At 37.7% G+C, this 25,350-nt stretch overlaps 1 protein-coding gene across 4 annotated transcripts in view; it reads right to left on the reverse strand.

Annotated features, from left to right (window-relative positions):
• Positions 1 to 25,350, reverse strand: part of LOC101010945 (neuropilin and tolloid-like protein 1) — a 124,693-nt gene that overhangs the window by 94,976 nt on the left and 4,367 nt on the right. For all 4 annotated transcript variants that reach the window (XM_003914479.5, XM_009192906.4, XM_003914478.5 and 1 more), the window contains exon 4: positions 20,890 to 21,138. In XM_003914479.5, coding sequence (XP_003914528.1) covers positions 20,890 to 21,138 — 249 coding nt within the window. The remainder of the gene's footprint in view (positions 1 to 20,889; positions 21,139 to 25,350) is intronic.

A 25,350-nucleotide genomic window follows, 5' to 3' on the forward strand; every position in this document is an offset into this window, starting at 1 on the left:
TTAACAGCAAGGGTTTACTGTCAGATTGCACAAGATTGAAATTTTTAGGCTGCAATTTTTAAAGTGGCTGATTTGAGGTCAAACTTTCTTAGCTTTCCCAAGCTCCTATGTTCTTATTTATAATACAGGAGTATGGTTATATGTAAATGATTTACTGAACTTATCTCTATGGTATTCAAAGAATAATAATATTACTTTATTTACAACTATAGGCTTTGGGTAATGTAGAATTTCCTTTTCCTTGTCCTTGAATGAGAGCTTGCGGGGATCCTATAGTTTTTCAATTCTTGAAAAACAAACCACCACCACCACCAACAAAAACCTTTTAGGACTCACTTTCTGATAATAAAGCTGCCTAAGAGCCAAAAGCCACACCAAACATTGTCCCTCCCCCATCATCATCCCCTATGACACAGATCTCCATGAGAGACCTATGGAAAGATAAAGGAGACAAGCCTGTCCTCCTCCTTCCTGCTTCCCTCACCCCTCTCATCTTCTGCAACTCCCTGGCTAAGAAAGAGGTTAAAGACCAAGGAGAAGAAGTTTGTACCTTTAGCTGGTGATATTTGTGGTTAACTCTAGGCTTTAGATGAATACATTGTGAGTGGCAGGTATTTACATAATGGTTCTCACTCAGAGGGCATAGTTTTGTGAGCACTTTGGACTCCTTCCTGACCAATTCTCTTTGATAATCTTAAGATGAGTCTTGTGACACCTCTAGGTTTCATCTTCCTGATATGCCACCTGGATGGGCAGATTCTTTCAAGATGGTTTAACTTATGCATTACTGTTAAACCAAGAGGTGGTAGTACAGGCTTGACTTAGTGCTTCCTGCACACTTCTACTGCCATCCCAGGCTCCTCCACCCAGACTCCAGCCTGTGAAACTTTTCTAGTGAGAAGTGGGCATCATTCCCTTTCTTTGTATGCTTCTAAACGCTAAGGCATGAACTCTCTTGCTGCATTGTTCCAGTGCATCTTGGTGCTACTGGTTCTCTTAGAGAATCCCTAGCCAGGATAAAAATGCTTTGACTCTAAGACTTCGTAAATTTCAGTTTTTCCATTTAATAAAGGCTGCTGGAAAGTTAAAAGTAAAATGTGAAGCACAAACTCATTCACTTAAATTTTATCCAAAAGTGGTCTTTAGAATTTTAGGAAGTCGTTTTTTATTTTTTATTTTTTCCTATTTATCTCAACTGTAAAGTTTTCATTAAAATTTTGAAGCAACAGGGAAAATTAAATTCTGCTATACCCATAATAATTATTCATCTTTCAGGATTGTTTTAGAAGCTAAAAGAGATAAAGCATAAATGATCTAAAAATATTTTGCCTGTTGTATTATTTTCCTACTGTACCACTAAGCATTCATAAGCACATGACCTTTAGTAAATCTAAATTGTCGCTTAATGTCAAAAGAAAGTCACTAAAATAAATGATCAATTCTTTTTTTTATCCCAGGGCTGTTGTTAAGAACTGGGTATCATGGAGAAATTCTACTGAGTATGAAATGAAGAATCTGAATCCCAGTATGAGTAAAAAGAAACAATGCACAATTTAAAGTTATAAAGAGTGGGTTTGGATATTAGTTGTATCAATGTGCATAAGCAACTTAACTACTCCAAAATTTGAATGATTCATCTACAAAACAGGAACACAGGAAAAACGATACAATTTTGTTTTGAAAAATCAAGGAATAAATGTTCCTAAAAGCAGTTTTAATGGAACAGTGAATGATTCTATAATCTTAAAATACTGAAGCTGCAACACTCTTGGATGACAGAAAGTTCTATGCACCTCTTTGATAAACAGAGGTCTAAGTGGCTAAAGGACTCCTAAGGTCACAGGAACAAGTTCTTGATCCAGGGCCTGTCAGTACATGAGTTTTGAAGGTGAGATAACTTTCTCTTATTTCAGTAAAACTCCTCGTTTGCCTCTAAAATGCCTATTTCTTTTAACTCTTGTCACATGAAAGGTGCGGACACCCTCCCTAAGGCATAGAGTGTAGAGTAATATCTACATGAAAGGAACAGAAAAGTGGGAAGAGGCAAACTTTTCCTGTGATCCAAATTTTCAAGCATGTTTAAGACATAAGTTGTTTGTCTTAAATTTAACCACAGCCCTTTGTATTTACCATAATTATATTTTCTGTTTGTCTGCTGCTCCTGGAGAACAGAGGCAGACTTTGTATCCATTGCTTCCAGTGCCTAATATACAGTAGGTACTCAATGAAGATCCAGTGAAGGAATGCATGCACTATAGGAGCTAAAGAACACTGCGATGATGTCGGTCAGTTGCTTCTGCCTCTCTGTAGCTTGTGTTATAGTCTAGAAGTATATTCTCCACAGTTAATTCCTTCGAAACCAGTACGGTTTTCACTCTTTGCAAATCCTCATTTAAAATGCAGATTGCCCTAGCTGGAGTGAATAAAAGTCCTCATTATGTAAAATTCCTCATCAGTAAGGATTGGTTGACAGGGACATTCTCCAGTGAGGACACTAGCTCAGAATAATATCTGCATGATTGAGACACCAGATAAGATTCTGAGGTGAGAACTGAGGATAAGGAAAGCCTGGCAGACAAGTGAGAAAGTGCAGAAATGGAAGCTTCCCACGGGCTCACCACAATTCCTCCTCTCCATTTGCTACATGCGGGCAGTTATGTGACCTACATCAGAAGCCATCATCCACATTATCAGAGCACTAATTAAAGGCAAACAAACACTGCAACAAACAAATCGCTGACTGCCAGTCAAGTATCTCACATTTCAAGGACCATCCTTCCAACGATATGAGCGACAGGAGAGCAATTACTGAGGATGATTTATAAAGATCTTAAAAAGCCTGTTAGTAGCCTAGAGAAATTTTCCACAAAATATGCATTATATAACCCAACAGGAAATTTGAATTTGCTCCAACAGGAAATTCAGAGATTAAAAAAAAAAAAGAAGAACTTCTTGGAAATTGTATTCTTAGACTTAACCAACCATTCAGATAAAAGATTGTGGCTGAAGTTTAAAGTAAGGTGAAGTAGGGTAAATTCCCTAGTGAGACCAGTCAGTATTTGTTTTAGGGATTCAGGTAGAGTGACCGACATTAGAAATGATCACAATAGTAAAGTAAAGAAAATCTTAGTACACACTAAGCAGAACAGGTGAATGGCAAGGATCAAATAGTTAAAAGTAAGGCTGTCAACTACCGTTTGCAGAGTGCCACTAACCCATGTAGTCTTGGGCGCTCTACTATGTAATTTTCAAAAGAGGGAGTTCTTTCTTTGCCCCTATTAGCAGTATAAGCCTGAAGAACAACAGGTGTTTATTTAACTGCCAGGTTTCTGTTTTGGTGATAGCTCTTCTTCCAGCTATTGTTTTGGTCTTCAGGGGAATGGAGAGGAGGAAGCTGAAGTCAGGCTGATGGCCAGACTGTGTTTAAAATATATATATAGGAAATGTGTTTTTTGGTATTTGAAGTAATTACCTAACCCAGGTTCTTGAGAAACTTGAGCAAAATTTGCATTGGATCAATGACTTTGCTATTATATCTGTGTTTTCTGAGATGGCAGGATGAAATGGCTTTTGAGACCAGTCTATCAACAGGTCCACAGTGAGAGAAGAAGCTGCATGGGATCCTTTAGAACAGGTTACACTTATAGAATCTTATTTAATCCTTGAGAAACTGGATCAAGCAGTATAACAAGCAATTGGCAGATGAGAAATCAAGCTCAGAAAGGCCATTTTGGCCAGGTGCGGCGGCTCATGTCTGCAACCCCAGCGCTGCAACCCCAGCTGAGGCAGGTGGATCACCTGAGGTCAGGAATTTGAGACCAGCCTGGCCAATATGGTGAAACCCCCATTCTCTACTAAAAATGCAATAATCAGCTGGGTGTAGTGGTGGGCACCTGTAGTCCCAGCTACTCAGGAGGCTGAGGCAAGAGAATTGCTTGAGCCCTGAAGGCGGAGGTTGCAGTGAGCTGAGATTGTGCCACTGCACTCCAGCCTGGGTAACAGAGTGAGACTCTATCTCAAAAAAAAAAAAAAGTCACCTTATTCTCCCTGATGGAGCATGCCCGAAATGGCCCAATCACCGGTAAAATCCATCTTACTTTCCAAATCTGCTTTCCTTTATCTGCTGTGTTTGTTTTACTGTGTCACATGCTCTGCCACCTGCCAGCAACAACTACACCAGGAGCTTGTGCCACTTTGAAATTCATAGTCAAGGAAATGTGACTAAGAAAAAAGACATTTAGCTCTTTCTGAAATTTAATGACTAGGTAAAGCTGAATGATGCTATTTTTCTACTTAGTAAAACAAACAAGTAAAATGTATACAGAAGTTTCCTGAGAGGGAGGGAAGATATCTGCACCATATTGGCAGCTTTTCTGTCAGTTTAATATTATTTTAAAATGAATTGTTTTAAGGTACACAAAAATGCAGAGTAGTGCCTGTGTGGGGAAATGTTCAAAATAAAGAAGGCTGAAGTCATTTATTATCTCAGTATTTGACACTGTTATTCATTTTTTTCCACTAGTTGACAACATATGGATTGAGAGAATTATTTGCCTATCATAAATATTATATATTATATGTATACATATATGTGACAACAAAGAATATTATTGTTATGAGTTTCGAATAAACTCGTGGAATATAATTTATAAGCACTGTTATTGCTAATATTATTATTTTTGATGGCTAATATGGTGATGGTGATGATGATGATAATGATGATGATGCCACCAATGATGAAGTCAATAATACCATAATTAAGGTATTTTAAATCCAGGGGGAAATTTTGACCTAAATCATGATATAGGGACAATTATTAATGTTGTATCAAAGATGTTAAGAGCATAAAGCAAAGATAAATTTTAGAATCACTGAGAACAACTGAAATCCCCCCAATAAAATCACAAAGATTGAACAAATTGGTGTCTTTCAGAAGTTAAGCCTGAAGCCAATAGGCATTTACTTGTGGACAATGGGATAGCTCAATGCGTGAAAATATGCACTTCTGTGTTCAAATCTCAGCTTTGCTAGAGAGATGAATCTGGGTCCATCATCTAAACATTTCAAGTCTTTTAATCCCAAATAAGGATGGCAACAATACCTCATAGGTATGCTATAAAATAAAACGAAACAATGCATACCAAGTGCTCTGAACAATACTTGGCATATAATAAGATCTCAATAATTCATTATTTTTATTAAGATGAATTTCTTATAATGGCATTTTTAGAAAGCAAAAATCACTGCCTAATTATACCATTATTTCATTTGAATTAATTTTGAGTGCCTAATTTATCACATATTATTCTGCTGGACAATTTTATGGGTAAATTTGGGAGAAATTGTTTTAATCTAATAAAGAAAACCAAACATTTTTTATCAGAAAGAAGTTATTTTTGTAAATATGTAGGATATATGTATCAAAAATACTTTCCAAAATATTTTACCCGTTCTTATGCCAATCATTTAAATTGTAGTCAATGGTCATTAATATTGCTAACTTTACAGTGCTATGGCTTACAATTGCAATTAGTGTAAATCCTAACAGAATCAAACAACAGATAAAGGAGTAAAGCAAATATTGTCTAAATGACAAGGAAATAATGAATAAAAAAAAAGTGACTCTTTTTTCTACCACCCTCCTTTTTAACACCTGAACCAAATATATTTCCACAAATCTTGCAGGATATCTGAAATCATCCTGATAATACAGATACTATGATATTTTCAAAAGTAGGTAGAAATAAATGAGGTCATTCCTAAAAGGAAGCATGACAAAGTTATAAAGGGAAAAAAATGAACTACTAATCCAAATATTACTGTAAGATTTGGTCATTTCAAATGCAGTGTAGCTCATGTGTACCCTTGTGCCTTTCCAACACAGACCAAGAAATCTCCTTTTTTGGTAACCAGCCTCAGGAAAGTAGTTACTGCCATAATTTAGAGAGAGAGAAAAAAGAAGTCCCTCTGTAGGAGAAGGTTGCAAGCATGGGACAAAGGAAAAACTCTTCCCTTACGTTAAAATATAAAACGTACTTTTAGGGTCAGTCTACCCATCCCCCCCAAAAAAACTGATGCCAATTGCTAACTTGCTAAGATTGTTTGTAAGATAAGAGGCTAGGACTGAATAAAATGTAAAATTCCAAAATACACGACATTGTGTTCTAATTTGCTTAGATAGGAGTATTAGCTTGAACTCACATAATGTTCTATTTTAATATGTGGATATCTTATTAGTTGGAGTTTTGTACTTAGTTCTCCAATAAGCTCCCCTCTCCACCTTCCCTGGCCACTGTTCTCTGTTTCAGTTCTAAACATCTGACATGCTCACAAAGGTATCTCATTGTTCCGTCTCTTGAAACATCTTTAAAAGTGAACAGAACATTTTTCATTCTTTTATTTTTCCTGCAAAATATATGACATTAACCAATCACCAAATTACTAAGAACAGCAGCCACAGTCATTTCTACTTCTCTTCCTCAACACACAGACTTAATCTCACTAAATTTTATTGACAGCAAGTTTCTTTTTTCACGACATTGTCACAGACACTACTGTTAACACTACTTCTAACAATTTCTTACTTGCATCATTTTTAATTGTATTATAATCGTCTTATTTTCTCTGTTCCTTTATTGTCTCTCTACTCAATTCATCATCCACATGCTGATAAATCGCACTCTTACAATAGAGGCCTCAAACATCACTATTCAATTTAAAACATTAATATACTTCCCACACTTTCTAAAATTATGTTTGAATCACTGGCATGATTTCCAGAGTTGCTCATAATCTGAATCAGACTTCAGTCTTACCTTAACCTCCTCTCTTTTCAAAGTTACACACCTACTTTTCAAATGGTCTTGACTACCAGATATGCATCAACAGATTTTTTCGTATCGGGCATCTCTCTCATTCTACATGTTTTATTTCATTTTATTCATTTATTCATTCACTGACTTATTTAGGTAGTCATTCAGGTAAATTTCATTAAGCATCAGTTGTGGCTAAACACTGATGAGGCAATGGAAATTTAAAGATGTAAACTGAAGTTGTTGAGTTTTAATTGTTTGTTTTTTGTTTTCAGGAAGCTTGGTGTCCACACAGAGGAAGAATGCTTGGTTGCAGCACATTTCACAAGGGTGTGATGGAGCTGCAGCTACATGAGCACGCCACACACCTCATCCATCCTGAGGACACGGTGAGGGCTCTGTGGGAAGCACCACTGAAGTGCAGGTCTTATATGACATCCAGTGTTGCCTGCTTCTCCTCCAGGTGCACCCCACATTACACACATGCCATGGCGCTCACCAAACTGTGTATAAACACACTGTAAACTCAAGAGCAGATGCTGCATCTCAACCATTCTAACATCTCAACATTTCGTGTATGGTAATAATTTAATGACCAATTATGGGTCAACAACTTGTTGTTGAATGAATCTATGAAACGATGAAGCAGAGGCTTCAATGTGATCTCATGTGACCACCTGTGAAGTTATATCAGTAGCCTGACTGTATCGTTAGGTAGCAAAATCCATAATGCTCTCTGTCAAGTGCTGATCCCACGAGAAATCTGGAGCTCTGAGAGATTAAGTCAATTGCTGCTTCTCAAAGTCATAGCCAGAAAGTGACTGAGCCAGAATTCCGCCTCAGACAACCTAACAGTGCAGTCATTGTTTAACTACGTTTCATGAAACTATTGTATATTTAACATATACAATACAGAAAAATAAATGGTATATGATACCGACATTTAATATTATATGAAACTAAAAATATAAGTTTATACAAATATGAAAAACTGAAGACCTACACAAATAGACCACAACAATGATTTGGCATCTGGCCAATATGTCTCAAAACAGCAGAGCATCATGTAACATATTTTAATGGCAAAACTCAAAATAAATTCTTTTTAGTGAAGTGTGTATAGTGAAGTATGGCCCCAAAGGATTAGTAATATTTCTCCCTTCTAGGGAACTACAGGTTACAGTGAAAATAACTTAAAACCATTGAGAAACTGTTCTAGAACAAGGTATAAAAGAATATTTCATCCAAACCATACACTAAATGTGGGATACTGCAAATAACAGAGCAAATCACATTTTTATAACCATTTTTATCTTAAATTAAGAGTTGGCCTGTATGGCGTATTACTTTGCAGTCTAGAAGAGAATATATACATTGTTGTTAGAATAGAAAGCTATTTCCGATTCAAGCTAGAGACTGAAAAGTCTAGCACAATGAACATGAATGTCAGTGCCAGCATGTTTAACAGGAAACTAAATACCTCGTTTATTCATATAATCACTACATTGTCCCCTATGCTGAAGGCTCATAAATAGTTCAGATCGAAATTGTATCTGGACTTTTTTCCAGAAAATGTGAGAGCAAACCAAAAATAGAGAGATTGGGGCTGATTGGGTCAAAAGATACAACGTTGATTAAGAGCCAAGAAAAGGAGCAGGCAGGAGACCATAGGACAGCCACAGTCTAGGAGTTGTCAATAAAAGAGATGCGGCTGGGCACCGTGGCTCACACCTGTAATCCCAGCACTTTGGGAGGCTAAGCTGGGTGGATCACAAGGTCAGGAGTTCAAGACCAGGCTGGCTAATATGGCGAAACCCCGTCTCTACTAAAAAAAAATACAAAAATTAGCTGGGCGTGGTGGTGTGCTCCTGTAGTCCCAGCTACTGGGGAGGCTGAGGCAGGAGAATCGTTTGAACCAGGGAGGAGGAGGTTGCAGTGAGCCGAGATCACGCCACTGCACTCCAGCCTGGGCAACAGAATGAGACTTCATCTCAAAAAAAAAAGAAAAAAATGCATAGCCCCTGCTTATGTAAGTGAAAGAAAGAATAAAATGGACAAAATTGAAATAATGTCAAAGGTAAAACACTTCTAAACAGAAAATAAGCATATTTGTATTATTTTTAATAATCTTTTTTAATTAAAATTGAGATGCAAATATTACTTGACGATAATTATTAGGAGAAAGTCATGTGCACATGCAAAAAAGCTAGAAATAATTTTTCCACCAGTTAACCTATTATTTACAACAGCAGATCTCTGAAAGGCCAGTTCATTTTATGCCCATGGAAATCCTCTCTGTTTCAGATCTTACTTATCATTGCCATGGCAACCCTCATCTGTGCCTTCCTATTTCATCAGGATAGCCACTGAGCATTCCACAAATTCTACTTTGTTTGCCCGCCAAATCTGCCAAAGGAAGTACGCATTCCTTTCAGACTGCATGGGAAAGCAAAACCGAGGTCGGAGAATGTTTTAAGCTGGCACTGATTTTTGTATCACCCCTGTAAAAGCGCATTTCTCTCTGAATTACTTACAGAAAACTCTTGGGGCTTTGAAGTGCAAATTTCTGAAGAAAACTTCCCAGGGAATAGAACGGTCTTCTGATTTTGGGTATGATGAATAGAAAATAGATGAGAAGTGACATACTTATGACTAACATATCCTCCTGCTTTAAAAAAGTCAACTATAGTTCTTTCGTGGGCATATGCCCTGCTGATTGTGAACAGTCATACTTTATTGTAATCACTCTGTGATTCTTGGGGTAGTAGAGTGGAAGCGAGGTGTCTGAAAGTAGCTGGAAAGGGAAAATGCCATGAAGACACACTGAAGCAGAATTTCCAGCTAGTCAGCAGAGCTGTGGAATGGTGGGACGCTAGCCAGCTGAGCAAGTGAGAACAGACAGCATAGCTCTTTTGAAGCAAAGGCATCAGGCAAATATGCCATGAAGAGGCAGAGCCTTAAAGAGTGCCAGGTTCTACAAATAGCTATTATTGCCACAAACAAAAATGCCGCTGTCCCATGCACATCTTTGAGAAGGATTGCAAGTTATTCTGTTGGGGTTGTAGCCATATTTATGCATACAAATGGCATTCATATAAAATCAAATGATATAAAAAGATATACACATACAGTTATCTAGATACAGATTTTTAATTTAAGTGTAGGAAAGTCCGGAGGGGAGAACGGCGTATCCAGGATTTGGTGTATTTGGAACCAAGGTAATTTCAAAGTTCGGAATGGTAGACCCAAATTACTATGTTCTCCATCCATCCCACCAGTAAAACCTTACGTTGTTTATTTACATTCTGTATCACTCCTCAAATTTTACTATATGTTTAAGAATTTTACTTGCATGCTGTAATTATTTTTATTTTGCTTCTGTAATGAACTCCAGAAATGTAATGGCTTTAAACCCTACAAATTTATTATCATGTAGTGCTGGAGATAAGAAGGCTGAAATCTATCTCACTGAAGTAAAATCACAGTTTTAGCAGAGCTGTGTTCCCTGTGTTCCTTACCAAGGCCCTAGGGGAGAATGCTTCCATTGCCTTTTTCAGCAGCAGGAGACTTGCCACATTCCATGGCTAATGGGCCCTTCCATATTCAAAACCAACCAACGGAGATCATTTGAGTCTTTCTCACACTGTGCGTTCTGGCACTGACACTCCTGATTCCCTGTTCCACATTGAAGGCTGCCTATATTATACCACGCCCTCCCAGAAAAGCCAGGATAATGTCCCTATCATCAAGTCAACTTGATGGCAACATTAATTTCCTTTTGCCGTGTAACATAACATATTCACAGGCTCCAGACTTAAAATGCAGACACCATTATAGGCCGTTTTTCTTCCCACCAATCCTAAATCTGGCCACCAAGATTCATATCAACCCTACAGATGAAATAAATTAACCCATGTTGCCCAAAAGTCTCAACAGCATCAACTCAAAGCCCAAATTTCATCAGCTCAAAAGACCCACATCACATCATCTACATCATCAAAATCAGGTATGAGTGAGGCTCTGGGCGTGATCCACTCTGAGACACAATTTCTCTCCATCATTGAACCACAAAATTCAAGAACTACGTTACTTGATCCAAAAACACAATGGTGGGGCAGGCAAACGGTAACATCTACAGACATTCCTGCTCAGAATAAGAAAAAGTAGAATTTAAAAAAGAAAGAAAGAAATTCACCAGTTCCAGGCAGTTTTGAAATACAGTTGCCAAGTTCCAGTTGATTTCAAGGGCTGAGATTATACTCTGCCATTTGAGCTCTACCTTCGGGGCTTAACTCTCCACCCTGTGGACTTGAGGTTCTGCCTTCTGAGTCAGCCTACTGACACAGTAGCGCACCTGCAGCTGAGTAGTTACATCAGCATGTTTCTTGCTTGTAGGCATTTGAAAGTTCTGACACCCTTTTTCCATTTCAATCTTTATCTGTCTCCTTCAGGTCAAGATGGCAATGTTTATGCTGATGTAACATTCTCAAGAACCATGTGTGTCTCCTGTGTATGTCCTCAGATTCACTCCATTAGCCAAAGATTTTCTTCATAGAATTTTTTTTCTAGATAATCTCATCCTATTTTTGGCTTCTGCTGAAATGACTGACTGAAGAGCTTCATGAGTCACACTCCTAATCATTTCAAAAAGCCTTTTGTGAGACTGAATTCTCTGATCTTTTGATCTTTCGAGGGGATCAGCAAAAAGTTGTCCAGCTCAGTTTTTTCTCTAGGGCAGGCTTTTCCAATCTCATCCAAGGAGGGCTTAGATTTTAATTGACAATAAATTCCTTAAAGTTAAATATCCAAGTTAATTGCATAAATGTTCTGCTTTTTTAGTTATCCATATATCTCAAGGATATAATTCTACTAAGCTTTCTGATTCATCATAACAGATATACCCTTTCCATCGGTTTCCAAACACGTATCTCATTTTCTGTTGAGCTATCGTCATCAGCACCTATAAACTTCATACTTCCACAAATAGTCTGTTTATGAAGATTTAGGTATTCTTTAAGACATGCATGTTTTCTCTACCATGCTTCTCACTTCCTTCTGTGTCCTTGTGCCAGAGTCAGTAACATTCACATTTCTACTAACAGTAACTTTAAGGTAATATAGACGTTTTTCTAACATGCTTCTCAAAATTCTTCCAGCTTTGGTCAACTGCCCAATTCCAAAACTATTTCCAAATTTGAAGGTTTTTATTTATTTATTTTACAGCAGCACTTCACTTTTAGGAAATAAAATCAGTATTTGTTTCTTATTTGTTGCTTTAACAATTACCACAACTTAGAACCTTAATAAACAACAGGAATTTATCTCAGGTTCTGATGTCAGAAATCTGAATGGGTCTCACTGGCCTAAACATCAAGGCGTTTGCAGGGCTGTGTTCCTTTTCATGGAGGCTCTAGGGGAAAAGTCATGCCTAACCTTTTCCGTTCTAGAAGCTGTGCTGCCCCTTCATCCATCTTGAAAGCCCACAGTAGCAGCTGGAGTCTTTCTTACATCACATCACCCGATCCTGACCCTACTGCCTCCTCGTTCCACAATGAGAAAGCCTTGTCTCTTTCTCAGTGTGGAACCCAGTGACCTGGGTCCTCCCAGATAATCCAAGATAATCTCCCTCTATTAAAGTCACCTTATTAGCATTATTGATACAATTTTCCACCTTCACGTCTCTTTGCCATAGAACTTGACGTATTCAAAGATTCCAGAAATTAGGACACAGACATCTTGCGGGGAGGGTACATTATCTATCTACTGTATATGACTTCTAGTTTTTAACAGACTATGAACTCGTTGTATGAAAGCTAGGGTCTTGTAGATACTATATTTCTACAGTGTTAGCACAGTGGATCCACAAACAGTTGTTAAATAAGTGTAAGTGGCTAATATCACCTAGTGGAAATCAAGGTCTTCTGTGCATTCACGTTAAGAATGTTAACATGAGTTATACTTAAGTAGTTGTAATGGCATACAAACCATAAAATATAATAGGAAAAATATTTTGGTCAAGACAAAGAACACTATGGGTTGTTTATAATTCCTTGGTTTAGTTTTCAAATAATTAAATAAATATATGCCTCAAATTGTCTGCAAAATGTTATGAAAGTGTTTAGGAGAACAGACTTCTCAATGTTTTCTTAGGAAAAATATACAGGGCATTAGGAATTTGAAAAGCATGTTTCTTGAATACATAATAATGAAAAGCATGTTTCTTGAATACATAATAGAGTTAAATGTTAGAGATTTCAGAAGATTTTACCAAGAAGCCCAGTAACTAAAGACATTGAGTCACATGAGAGTTCAAACTGGAGACTGAGTATATCAATTATTTCTTTGTTTTGTTTTTGTCAGGTTTCTTGAGTTTTTCTCTTGTCAAATGATACGATTTATCTTTAGGGAAATTTAGTGAAGGGTGTGGGTGCTGGTCATTTGATGATGGGATTCGACATAGAGGTAATCTTACGACTGACCCAGGCAAGGCCTCTACCAGTGCATCAAACAACTTTTTGTAGATTGGTCAACAGTTCCCACTTCTGGACGGAGCCCTGCTCTGGGGAATCTGAATGTTCATGGGACGAGCTCATTTCTCTGCCTCAACTAAATGTCTTTCCTGTGTACTTCTGGGATCAGCAGCCCCGAATAGAGGGATGGGATGGGAGGTGAGTGAAAGGAACTGGCATCACGGGAAAAAGCCAAAGAGAACTGGGTGTTAGGGAGGACGAAAATTCGTGGGAGATCTAGGAGAAATAAACTAAAGTTTTCCCCTTAAGTATTTACCATGTGAGCCACAAGTTTCAACTAATGAGAGCATGGTACACACAGAAGACTATGTCAGTAATAATAGGTATTTGAGAAGAAAAGGAAATGAATCACGTACTTCAGACTCAGATGGGTTGAGAAGGCAGAATTTTACAATAGAGGTAGAAGGAGAGATGAAAAACCACTGTTTCTTTGGACATTGCGAGTGGAAAAACATTTCAAACGACATGGAAAAGGTGAAGTTTAAATTCATACACTAATGAATGGTGAAACGCGGGTGACATAGTATTATCCCTTAATTAAATTTCTTAATATAACTGTACTAAAATTACTTGCAATATGTGATTTAATTAAAGTTATAATCTCAACACTTTGTAGAAGGTGTATCAGCGCCATGCTTATATAACTGATACACAAGCAATAAGTTAATATTTATAGAGTACATGAATCCAGGCTACACATTTTCTCTAGCCCTCCGGTTTCTTGCTTTCTAAGTAGAAAGGTTGAAGGAAATAAACTACAAGGTCTTTTTTAATCTAAGGAAAACATGTATCAATAATGGAAATCTATCTGGGACCCCATGTGTTCCAATCTCAGAGGTACCCTATTTAAAACATAGTCCCATGATTAGCCAACAAATAAATATAAACACACCTAAGCACTCTTCTCCACCTCTCCAGGAAACAAGATGAGGAAGGCACTTTTGTTTGTTTGTTTCTTTCTTTCTTTCTGAGACGGAGTCTCGCTCTGTTGCCCAGGCTGGAGTGCAGTGGCACGATCTTGGCCTACTGCAACCTCCACCTTCCAGGTTCAAGCAATTCTCCTGCTTCAGGCTCCTGAGTAGTTGGGACTACAGGCACATGCCACCACGACCAGCTAATTTTTTGTTTGGTAGAGACAGGGTTTTACTGTGTTAGCCAGGATGGTCTCCACCTCCTGACCTAACGATCTGCCCGCTTCAACCTCCCAAAGTGCCGGGATTATAGGCGTGAGCCACCGTGCAGGCCGGAAGACACTCTTTCTCTATGGGAAACTTCTTAAAAATCTTCCTTTTCCTTTGCCACTGCTTTCAATATTCTCTGCACAGATGGGAGCTAATCCTGGAAATTCTCTCTCCCACTCTCAGCTTTTCTCCTGAACACCCACCTAGACCAAACAAGATTTCTGTCTCTCTCTTCATTCCTCATCCCTCCTCCTGAGCCCACTATTATACAGATAAGATCAGCCAAGTCATGGGCTGTCTGAAAAAGTGAGAGATGGAGGAATCACCTTCACATGAATATCTTGATTATTCAAAAATATCAACACATTGATAATTTTCTTTTTCTTTTCTTTTTTTCTTTTTCTTTTTTTTTTGAGACAGGGTCTTGCTCTATTGCACAGGCTGGAGTGCAGTGGCATGATCTCAGCTCACTGCAACCTCTACCTCCTGGACACAAGTGATTCTCCTACCTCAGTCTCCACAGTAGCTGGGATTACAGGCACCTGCCACCACACCTAGCTAATTTTTTTTGTATTTTTAGTAGAGACGGGGTTTCACCATGTTGGCCAGGTTGGTCTCGAACTCCTGACCTAAGGTGATCCACAGGCCTCAGCCTCCCAAAGTGCTTGGATTACAAGCATCAGCCACCGCACCTTGCCACACATTGGTAATTTTCTCAGTGCTGTGATTCTCAAGTTTTTAAATTCATTTCTTGAAAAACATGCCTCAAGAATAAATGTGATTGTGCTCCTTACCTTTTCCATTTAAGAGCCTCTGCTAGGACAGAAATGAGAATATTTTGTGTCAGCAGTGTAAATATAACATTTAGGTTGGTGCAAAAGTAACTGCAGTTTTGCCATTAAAGGTAAAGGTAATGGCAAATCCACAAGTACTTTTGCACCAAGTCATAGTTAAAAAGACAATACATACTGACCTAAATGTTTTCAATCTTTTATTTTTATGTGGGAAAAAAAAATCAAACTCCTTCTCTTAACCGGGTTTGGTGGCTCACGCCTGTAATCCTAGCATTTGGGAGGCTGGGTTGGGCGGATCACTTGAGGCCAGGAGTTCAAGACTAGTCTGGCCAACATGGTGAAATCCCATCTCCACCAAAAATACAAAAATCAGCCAGATGTGGAGGCGCATGCCTTGAATCCCAGCTACTCGGGAGACTGAGGCACAGAGAATCACTTAAACCCGGAGGCAGAGGTTGTAATGAGCCAAGATCACACCACTGCATGCTAGCCTGAGCAACAGAGCGAGATGTCTCAAAAAATAAAAAGTCTTCTTTTAATCTTAGCCTCTAAAACTTTCTATTTTTTCATATTTTTGTGCAAAATTCAAATGAAATTTTAGTTGTTGAATAAATAATACACAGATTTTTTTTTCTTTCTTACCAGAGCACTTATCAGAACTCTGATTATCTAGCTAAGAAAATTTAGAAACTTTCCAAATGGTTAACACACATATATTCACATTTCTGATCCAAAGAGGAAAACCATTGCACCAAACATTTCAAATAACATTAAATCCATGACAATATTTTAATAATATATTTCATTCAATATGCATAGAAATCCTTTTAAAACACTACTGCAGTGCAGTGTATTTCTCCCTTTGCCTTTGAAGTCCATCAAGCCCGCAGCTTGAGAGGTGGCTAGGAGTTGCACAGAAAGTCCCTAGAACACTTTGAGCTCCCCAGATGAAAGGTGCTACTTAAGTACAAAGTATCGTAATAATTTCAATGCATTTAATACCTACACTCACTTCAATGTCAATGCCCAACTCAACCCTCATCTATTTGGTACTTTGAGGTCTATTCCTTAATTTCAGTTTCTCCAGTGGGATGTGTGTAATTCTGTTCCTTAAAACTAGTACAGGAAAACTATCATCGAAAAAAGAAAAGTCCATAAGCATCTCATTCTATGTCTATCAAGGACAGAACATCTCCCCACTAGGAGGTAAACTATAAGACCAACAAAAGATACCTGTCATTAAAGAGACTGGAAGGGCTACCTTCTCCAGGAGCAGAGCATCTGAATGGCAGCGCCTGGGTCATGCCAGTGGAAGGAGGACTACAGTAGATATGGTTACATTTTCTTCCTTATATTTTCAAGTGCAAAGAAAATTTAGGTAAGAAGGCAGCTGGCTCCAGGGAAGTGTTATATTCTGCTCAAAAGGCATTCTTAGTTTGAGTAAAAAAGTATATGAAATATGGAAAATGGTATTCCCCCTTCTAAAAATTCATTAAGAATTACCAAGTCTTTTCTATTTTTTTTCTTTTCTGATGTTAAATAATTTATTTATACAAGTAATACCAAAATATCTTATTCTTTTAAAATTAAAGCATTATCAATAACGTTGAGTCAATTTTTACTCCACCTTGGCCTCTAAAATCCTCCTCATTCCCCTCTTCCCGCTACCCCTTATCTGAGGTAACTGTTATTGTTTCAAACTGCTTGTTACACAGCATATTTTCTAGTCATTTGACTTTATATAACAAACTTGATTTAAAACTTGTTTAAAGACTCTTTTTAAGTGAGAAAACAATATAATTCTATTACAATAAACACTTTTGACATGTCTTCTATTTTTTATTAAATTGTTTGAGTTATCAAATATTCCGTGGTGTAACTTTTAACATTCTGCGTGATTCTACACTTACTTCTCTTTCTGAACTGGGATAGCATACTGCAGAGGAGAGGCTCAGTACACAGAAAGAAGAGCTCTTCAGGGCATCGTCCACGAGGTGCTCGCAAGGCTCTGCGCCCCCTGGCCCTTCTACAAGCCTCACTCTTGTCCTTTGCAGACCCCATTATTTGACCAGCTGATTTCTCCTTGACTATTGCTCAAGCTCACAATCCTTCTTATGCATGCTAGACTAGTATCCTAGGTGATTCATCGCTGCACTGTGGACCTGGGTAATGACACAGTCTCTAAAAATAACAGTCAGCAAACCAAAAAGTGAGGATTCATCAAAATGTGCCAGGAGAAAGAGAAGGGCCTCCTTTAAGCCCATTTCTATGGTATTCTTTCTTGCTCTGCCTCCCTATCCTCCACATCCATACAAGACCTCCAGTTGGGCTGTTCCCATGTACAAATGGGAATTTAGAAGCACAGCTACTATGAACAGCAAGAGCTTCGGACTGAAAGGCTATTATTTTAAGTTCAGTAGAAAAGAAAGTCATAGACTCAGATAAAAGGAAATGGAAAAAGAATTGGAGATAAAAGCCTACACAAATTAGTTTGCCAGTCAGGCAAGATGGAACCAGGAGACTGGACACTGGAACCCATGGCAGTGTGGAGGCTAAACCACCACTGGAAGAAACAATCTGTGTTAGGAAGATGAATTATCAAACATTTGGTTCAATATTTATTAAATATGCATGCTATACATCTAAACTTCAATATCTGGATTCCATACTACTATGCAATGTTTTGATTATAACCTGCCCACCCAGGTGTGTTTGCTTGCAGGAAGAAATGGGTTGTGTAATTCTCAGAATTCTTAATGAAAATGTATATGTGTATTTAGTATGCATATGTATGTATAAATATTATGTATATATGTATATTCATTCCTGTTAGCTTGGCAAATGTGATTCATTTCTAAGAGATGGGTACACTCTCAATGTGTTTATATAAAGTTTCTGAGACTGTGAGATTATATCTAGATTCCAGGTTGTGATAAATTCATTAAAGTGATAGAGACCACCAGGCCTTTCTGCTGCTATTACTGCCTTGACATTTTCTATGACTGACACTAGAAATAACTACAACCCCCACTTGGAAGTCTGGCTCTAAAGTCACTAAATTTCATCAACTAAAAAAAGTGACATAGTATAGGTAGGAATTTTGTGCACCCACCTAAAAACTTCAGGGAATTGTTTTTAAGTCTGAGACACCTGTTTTCCCAATAACGTATACCAAGCATGCTTTGTTTTTAAAGAGCACATGATCAAACTAATAAAAACAACAGCTTTCGATAGTTGAGATCTTATAAGCACTCAAAAAATTCATAAATATGCATTTGGTAATTGTCTTTCAAACAATTCTATGAGTTACTTGGTATTATTTTCATTTTATAGTTAAAAATATTGAGAGCGAGAATATAAAGGACTATGTTCAAAGTTGACATGATGCAAAGAAAAGAAAAGCCAGAACTGAAGTCAGATCTGATTTCAAAGTCAGTGCTCCTCACAGCTGTCCTGGAGACCATCATCTCTCTATCTAAGATGACTTGGTAGGCGGAATTTCATCTCCAGTGTCAGTCCACTGCGGAGCCCTGGCAATTCTCGCAATGCTTTATAACATAAATCATTAAGCTGACTTGAGAAATTCTTCCGCCTTCAGTTTCCCCAGGTCACCAGTTGAATGACACCACTAAATAAAAATTCAGCCAAAATGACAACTACAGCCTGCCTGGCTTCAGATTCACTAAATGCTATCTAAATTATTACTAATCCCTTCCCGCTTCCTATTTCAATAAGCAATTGGCTTCCTTAATACTGCCTCTTTCTAGAAGAGGGTTAGTTACGTCACTCAGGCAATGGCCTTGGGTCACACAATGTCAATTTTTGCTGTCATGTAAGCTTTCCAAGTCTGCTTTTTATGGTCCCAGCTTTCCTTCATATTCCAAATGTAGGTTTCCCCAGAAGTTTTGCTCTAGTTGATCTGAGTAAAAACAGAAGCCTCAGCCCATCCTTAACCTGTCCTACTTCATGGAAAAATCTCCAAGAGCTCCATTCTGATTCAGTTCACAGCAATGAAATCTCATTCTACAAATGCAGTATGGTGGCTCTAAAGAAACAAAAAGCAAAGAACAAAACACAGGGAACAAAAAGGCTTTAAAACCTAGAAGAACAGATTGAGTGCCACCATTTATGTCATCTCAAATAGAGCCAGAAACATGGATAGCATCGCTTATGTTGATAAAGCATGACAGTTGACACTACATTCTTCATGAAACCACAGTTTTAAATCCAAGACATTATTTTCATGATCACCAAATCCAAAATGAAAATACAACTTACGAAACCTATACCACGCCATATGTCACTGTCTCTAGGTACAGGTTATATTCAAAATGATCAGCTAAGAAAAAAATACCTACCTTTCCATTTACAGCTCTAGCACTAATAATCTGACAAACAAATTAAGCTAACATTTGTACCTTTTAGGAATACTTCAAATTAGTTCGATTTTACCCATGAAATACCCATGATTTCTGGGAGTAATCCATTATCAGCAAAGCATAGTTAAAACCACAATCCTTTAGTGACACTATTAAAAACATTCCTAAAGCTTAAAGCTGATATATACGCCACAGTTAATACTTGATTTAACATACACCATAATGTCATAATGAAAGTCATCATTAAACTTATATTAATAATTTTTAAAATTTTAGTTTTTTAACTGAGTATCAAAGCCCTATTTAGGTGTTACTTCTTTAACATGGAATACAAACTTCAACAAACTTTACATATATTTCAAATTATCCTATTGCCTAACTTAAATAAAACAATACATACAAAATGAAAAAACATTAAATAAAAAATGGGCTTTATGTAGTTTGAATCATTTTTCCATTTAAATTAATGCATGTAGTGCTCTTGCAGTGAAAAAATGTGATAACCAATTTTTATTGTAATGAATGATAACTCTTAAGTGAGCCAGTCAATATCACAGCCCCTTTTTAATTCCAGCAAGTTAAAAGGAAAACTGAGATAGATTGCATAATTTGATAATTGCACACAATTTCTGCAAGACCTTGTAAATGAGTATTCGGCTGCTACAGGTCTGAGTTTTCCTTTCATCAAAACTCTTAAGAATTTGCTTTTCTGAAAAGAGAGTAGACTACTTGGTAAAGTATGATCGATTTGACTGAAACATGGTAATCTTCAGAACAAATGAATTTCTGATTCAGGTTCCCCAAAGATCATTTTGGTGGATATATTTTCTAATACGACAATTGCCTTTTCAAGCTTATTGAGCTCCTATGTATAATGAGTTTCCTTACCACAGACTGTCTCTCCAATTACACATTCCATCATAACAAAGCCCATCCATTTGCTGGGGTTGCTGATGCCCATTTAGAGTCTTGAGTCACTACTCTTTACCTCTAGGATAAGCTGTTTTAAGGAAAACATCTTTTTCTTTCAGAATTTATGTAGTGAAAAGAAAAAGCACTGTAGGTTTGGTTTTAAATAGAACTGGAACATTCTCTGAAAAAGTATAATGTTGTCTTACAAAAGATTTTGTACTATGAAGAGAGAAAAATGAGGAAGAAAAAGAAACAGTTTTTTTTTTAAAGTACTTACTTACCAGGTGTGAAATTGTATCGAGCTGAAAATCCCATAGATTCCAGCTCTCCATCAGCAAAAAATTTAATCCATAGAAATCTTCCACTGGATTTTATTACAGGTGGATTTTGTTGTCCACAGAAACGTCCAATTATTGGAGAAAAGCCAAAAGGTCCATCACGAACTTCAATATGATCAAATTTGCACTCCCAAGATGGTTCAATAGAGTACTTTTCATCAAAGTAAAGTTCAATGCACTGTCTTGGAGCAGCTGTAAAGAAGAAAGATTGTGTCTGGGAGGCCATTTCTTATATCTTCAGGTTGCTATTTTCTGATTCTATTTCAGATGTTATCTATACATCTTCTCTCAAACCTTATGGATGATATGCATGGAAATATAAAGAAAGCATAGGATACTATTCTACGGGATACAATTTTCAAAAAATTGTCTAAGGAGTGAACCTTAAAACCGATGTTGTTGCATAAAATATTCCGATACAAGATGACCATTTTGATGTTTTGTGCAGGACTCATAAAGCACACTATTTGTATGAAAGGCTGTTAACTTGGAGCTAGAAGGTCAGGGGACACTTTTCTGTCTCTTTTCTCGTATTTCCGGGAATACTGAGGTTTAAGGTCACAAATCACTTGAGAAATTGTTTGGCATAGAGTTACATTAAATATAATCATTCAAATAATCCCAGTCATGTGTCCAGATCAGATCCAAGTGCATGTACAAAGATGTTAAGAGTAATTTTTCTACAACACAAACCTGATCACATCCCTCTCAGATTTAAACCTCAGCAGCTGGACCATGATCAATGCATTCGACAAGCGTAATCTGTTAAGAATATCCTGCTTCCAGGACCCCATCCCCTCACAGAGAGCCTGAGCTCAGACCACTTCAAACACGTCTGTCTTCCAGGAAAGTATGCTCCTTCACACTTTCATGGATTTTCTTACATTCTTGAATATCTACATACCCACCATTATCTTCTCTTTACACAGGAAAGACTTACTTTAAAGAAGCCTCCTCTCTAAATCTGACCTTGAAAGACAAGAACCATATCTCACTCACCTTCTTTCTCAGCGCTTAGCATAGTACTTGTCATCGAAAACTTCCCAAAAAAAGCATCTTTGAGTGAATTATAAATAAGCGTAGATTCATAAATGTTTTTACAGCTCTCTAAAGAGTCAGGGAAAGCTTTACAGGGTTGGCAACTCTACACAGCACCACATGAATGTTTTTGCTAATGTTCTTTCATTCTTCCCCTGATATGTCCAAAACAGTCCAAAATTCTGGCATCTCAGACTTGCATTCAGCCAGGATACTCCAGAATGGCCATAAAGTTTGCTGAAATATCAGCATGTATGTATCCTGGTTAGTAAACAGCTGTTGCCTGAAGCCCTCTGAGTGCTTCCCTGCTACTTGGCCCTTTTCAGGCACTAAGCCCCTCTAGATACTTGAAAGTTAAGACTTAGCACAGCGGGGCCTGCTCCCTCTACAGTCAGCAACCATGCCAAATAGTGGCTGTCCACACCTCACTGCTTCTTAAATATACACTGAACATCATCCATGATGACCTAAAAAGTAAACTCTGGTATGTACGGTTTCCAAAAATTTATCTAATATTGAGACACATGATATAAGTTGGAAATTGGAGACCTACAGAATAAAATGTAACTCTGATGCTCCCCAGGTATAAAATTAACGATCAACAGTTTAAGGACAATTCATTTTTAAAATGAATTATTTTATGAATAATCTTTAATTTCTAAAGTTTCAGACTCCCACATTGAAAAGAGACATGTATAACTCATGCAAGAAAAATACTTTATCCATCACTAAAATGTATCAAAAAAGTCAACAAATGAGTAACCACGATAATGACAGATTTGAGGGAGTTTCAATGACGTGTTTTATTGTTTTTTTTTTTAAATTTGAAAGTACCCAAAGAAATGACTAACCGTGTTTTATGCTTAAAGTGTTAGCCTTAAAACAAAAAGGCAAATACTGAGTTAGACCCATCTACGTATCAGTACTAAGTATAGCACTTGCATCCATTATCATCCTGTAGTATGTATCTACCAGTTTATTTCACAATAAATCAATATAACAAGTTTTATGATGAAAAAGACTACTTCAGATTGTAGGTTAATTTAAATAATGTATGGCTAGGGAAAGACAGAGCAATGAAGACAGTCCTTAGCTAATTTACTTAGAACTCTGTCATCTGTCAACACGCACTCACCAATTTCCCCTACTAAGAAATAACGGCCATCTTAACACGAATTCACTTATCCATACCTTCATTCTTGTTATTTTGTAAGTTCTGTGGCTGAGTCAACCTCTCAATGTTCCTCAGGAAACATTCTGCCATTATGGCTTTTGGTAGGCAACATTATATGTGGACAATTTATTTTCTTTTGGTCCAGCATGTTGAAGTTAATGACACATACCCGGAAATGAAACCTACATAGCTGAATTTTAGAAGGCAGTGAAATCACTTTTTAAAACTAAGTTTGCCACATACTTACTGTGATAGATTTAAAAATGAGTTGATTATGGCACACAGAAATGATTTGAAGCTATCTAAGTCTAACTCTCTCACCTTCTATTTGCTTCACCTTCAAGAATTTTTTTCACAGCTGCCTTTCCTTTTAACATTTCTGTAAGTTATATTTGATCTAACACTGAGGTTAGTTCATGAGAGGTCTCAACCACTTTCAGAATCTTCAGACGCACTGAGAACTATGAGTACTTTCACCTGGATAGTGCACATATACACAGAATATTTCCTCCATTTTGAGGGAATTTTTGGCCACCTGACATTCATAAATAGATCCTCTCGTTCGTGACTGAGACCTCACCTGTATTCTTCATCCCAATCGGTCATACCTCTAGAAATCTGACTAATTATGTATCCCTCTTTCTCTTCTATTTTAAATTTACCTTTCTCTACAGAATATTCATTTTAGAATTAAATATGTGCAATTGGCCCCCTTTAAAAGAGAAAAAAACACCCATCTCCACTATGCCAATGGGAGTGCTCATCGCTGTTACTAACAAACTCTTAACTGCTTCACGTAGCACATGCATTCCTGTTTTTCACCTATTTTTCTTTGCAGTGACAACCTGCACTTTGACTACTCCCTGCTTCTCAAGACCCTGTCTGCTCTGGCTGCTGTGGCATTGGGCACCTGACTCTCCTGCTTAACTCTCTGGCTTCTCCTACTCATTCTATTACATTTTCCCCATACTCTGTCCATCTCTTACATGTTATTTTCCGGAAAATTTATTCTACATCTTATTTTCTCTCATTTTAGATGAAGACATCAGGTTGCCACGGGCATTCCAATGGAATGTTACTACAATATAATGATGCCTGGGGCTCTATCTAAGGTCAATTAAATCAGAATTCCTGGGGAAAGGCCCAGGAAGCTGCATTTTTAAAAGCAGTTGAAAAATAGTGCTCCAAATACTCTCTTGGATAATTTTATTCATATTAACAACCTCAACAACAATATCTATATTTCTGACATATACAAATACATTTTCAGCACACATCTATCTCTCCACTGAGCTAGAGCTACATGTACCCAATCTTTTTGTGGAATATCTCCACAAGCACAAACTAAACATATTATTTTTCCTTTAAACCAATTTTTTCCGTCTACATTTTTTTTCTGGGATGGCAATTCCGTCTATCTAACAAGTCATCGAGCAACAAACATTAGAACACTCCCAGGATACCGTATTCTGTAATCCCTTGATCCAGCCACTCATGATCCAGTTTTTTTTCTTTCTTTTTTTGTTTTTGAGATGGAGTCTCGCTCTGTCGCCCAGGCTGGAGTGCAGTGGCGCGATCTCAGCTCACTGCAAGCTCCGCCTCCCGGGCTCACGCCATTCTCCTGCCTCAGCCTCCCGAGTAGCTGGGACTACAGGCGCCGCCACCACGCCTGGCTAATTTTTTTGGTATTTTTAGTAGAGATGGGGTTTCACCATATTGGCCAGGATGGTCTCCTGTTACCTGACCTCGTGACCCGCCCTCCTCCTTCTCCGAAAGTGCTGGGATTACAGGCCTGAGCCACCTAATCTGGCTGATCCAGTTTCTTAAATACCTCTCAGTTCTTTCACGTACTCCATCACTGATGCCACTTCTTTCGTATAAGCATTTACTATGATTTACTTGGACTTTCCAATTGTTTCTTAGTTTATGTTCTTTTCCTTCAGTTACTTCTTCATCAAAATCTCACATTATTCCTCAACTTAAATTACTTCACTGTATTAAATTACCTCACTGTCTCCAACACAATGTCCAAGATTTTATCCAGTGGGGACAGAAGGAATACCAGGTATCCCTTTGTCTGAGGCTGTCTCCCTCTTCACCCTCCCGCTGTATTTTCCTCAGATTCTACTGAAGCCCTAGGATACACCACGCAGGTCCCCAACCATATCACAGCTCTGAATTTCCGCACACGC

The sequence above is a fragment of the Papio anubis genome, chromosome 19 (genome assembly GCF_008728515.1).
Source record: "Papio anubis isolate 15944 chromosome 19, Panubis1.0, whole genome shotgun sequence".
In the NCBI taxonomy this organism is placed as follows: Eukaryota; Metazoa; Chordata; class Mammalia; order Primates; family Cercopithecidae; genus Papio; species Papio anubis.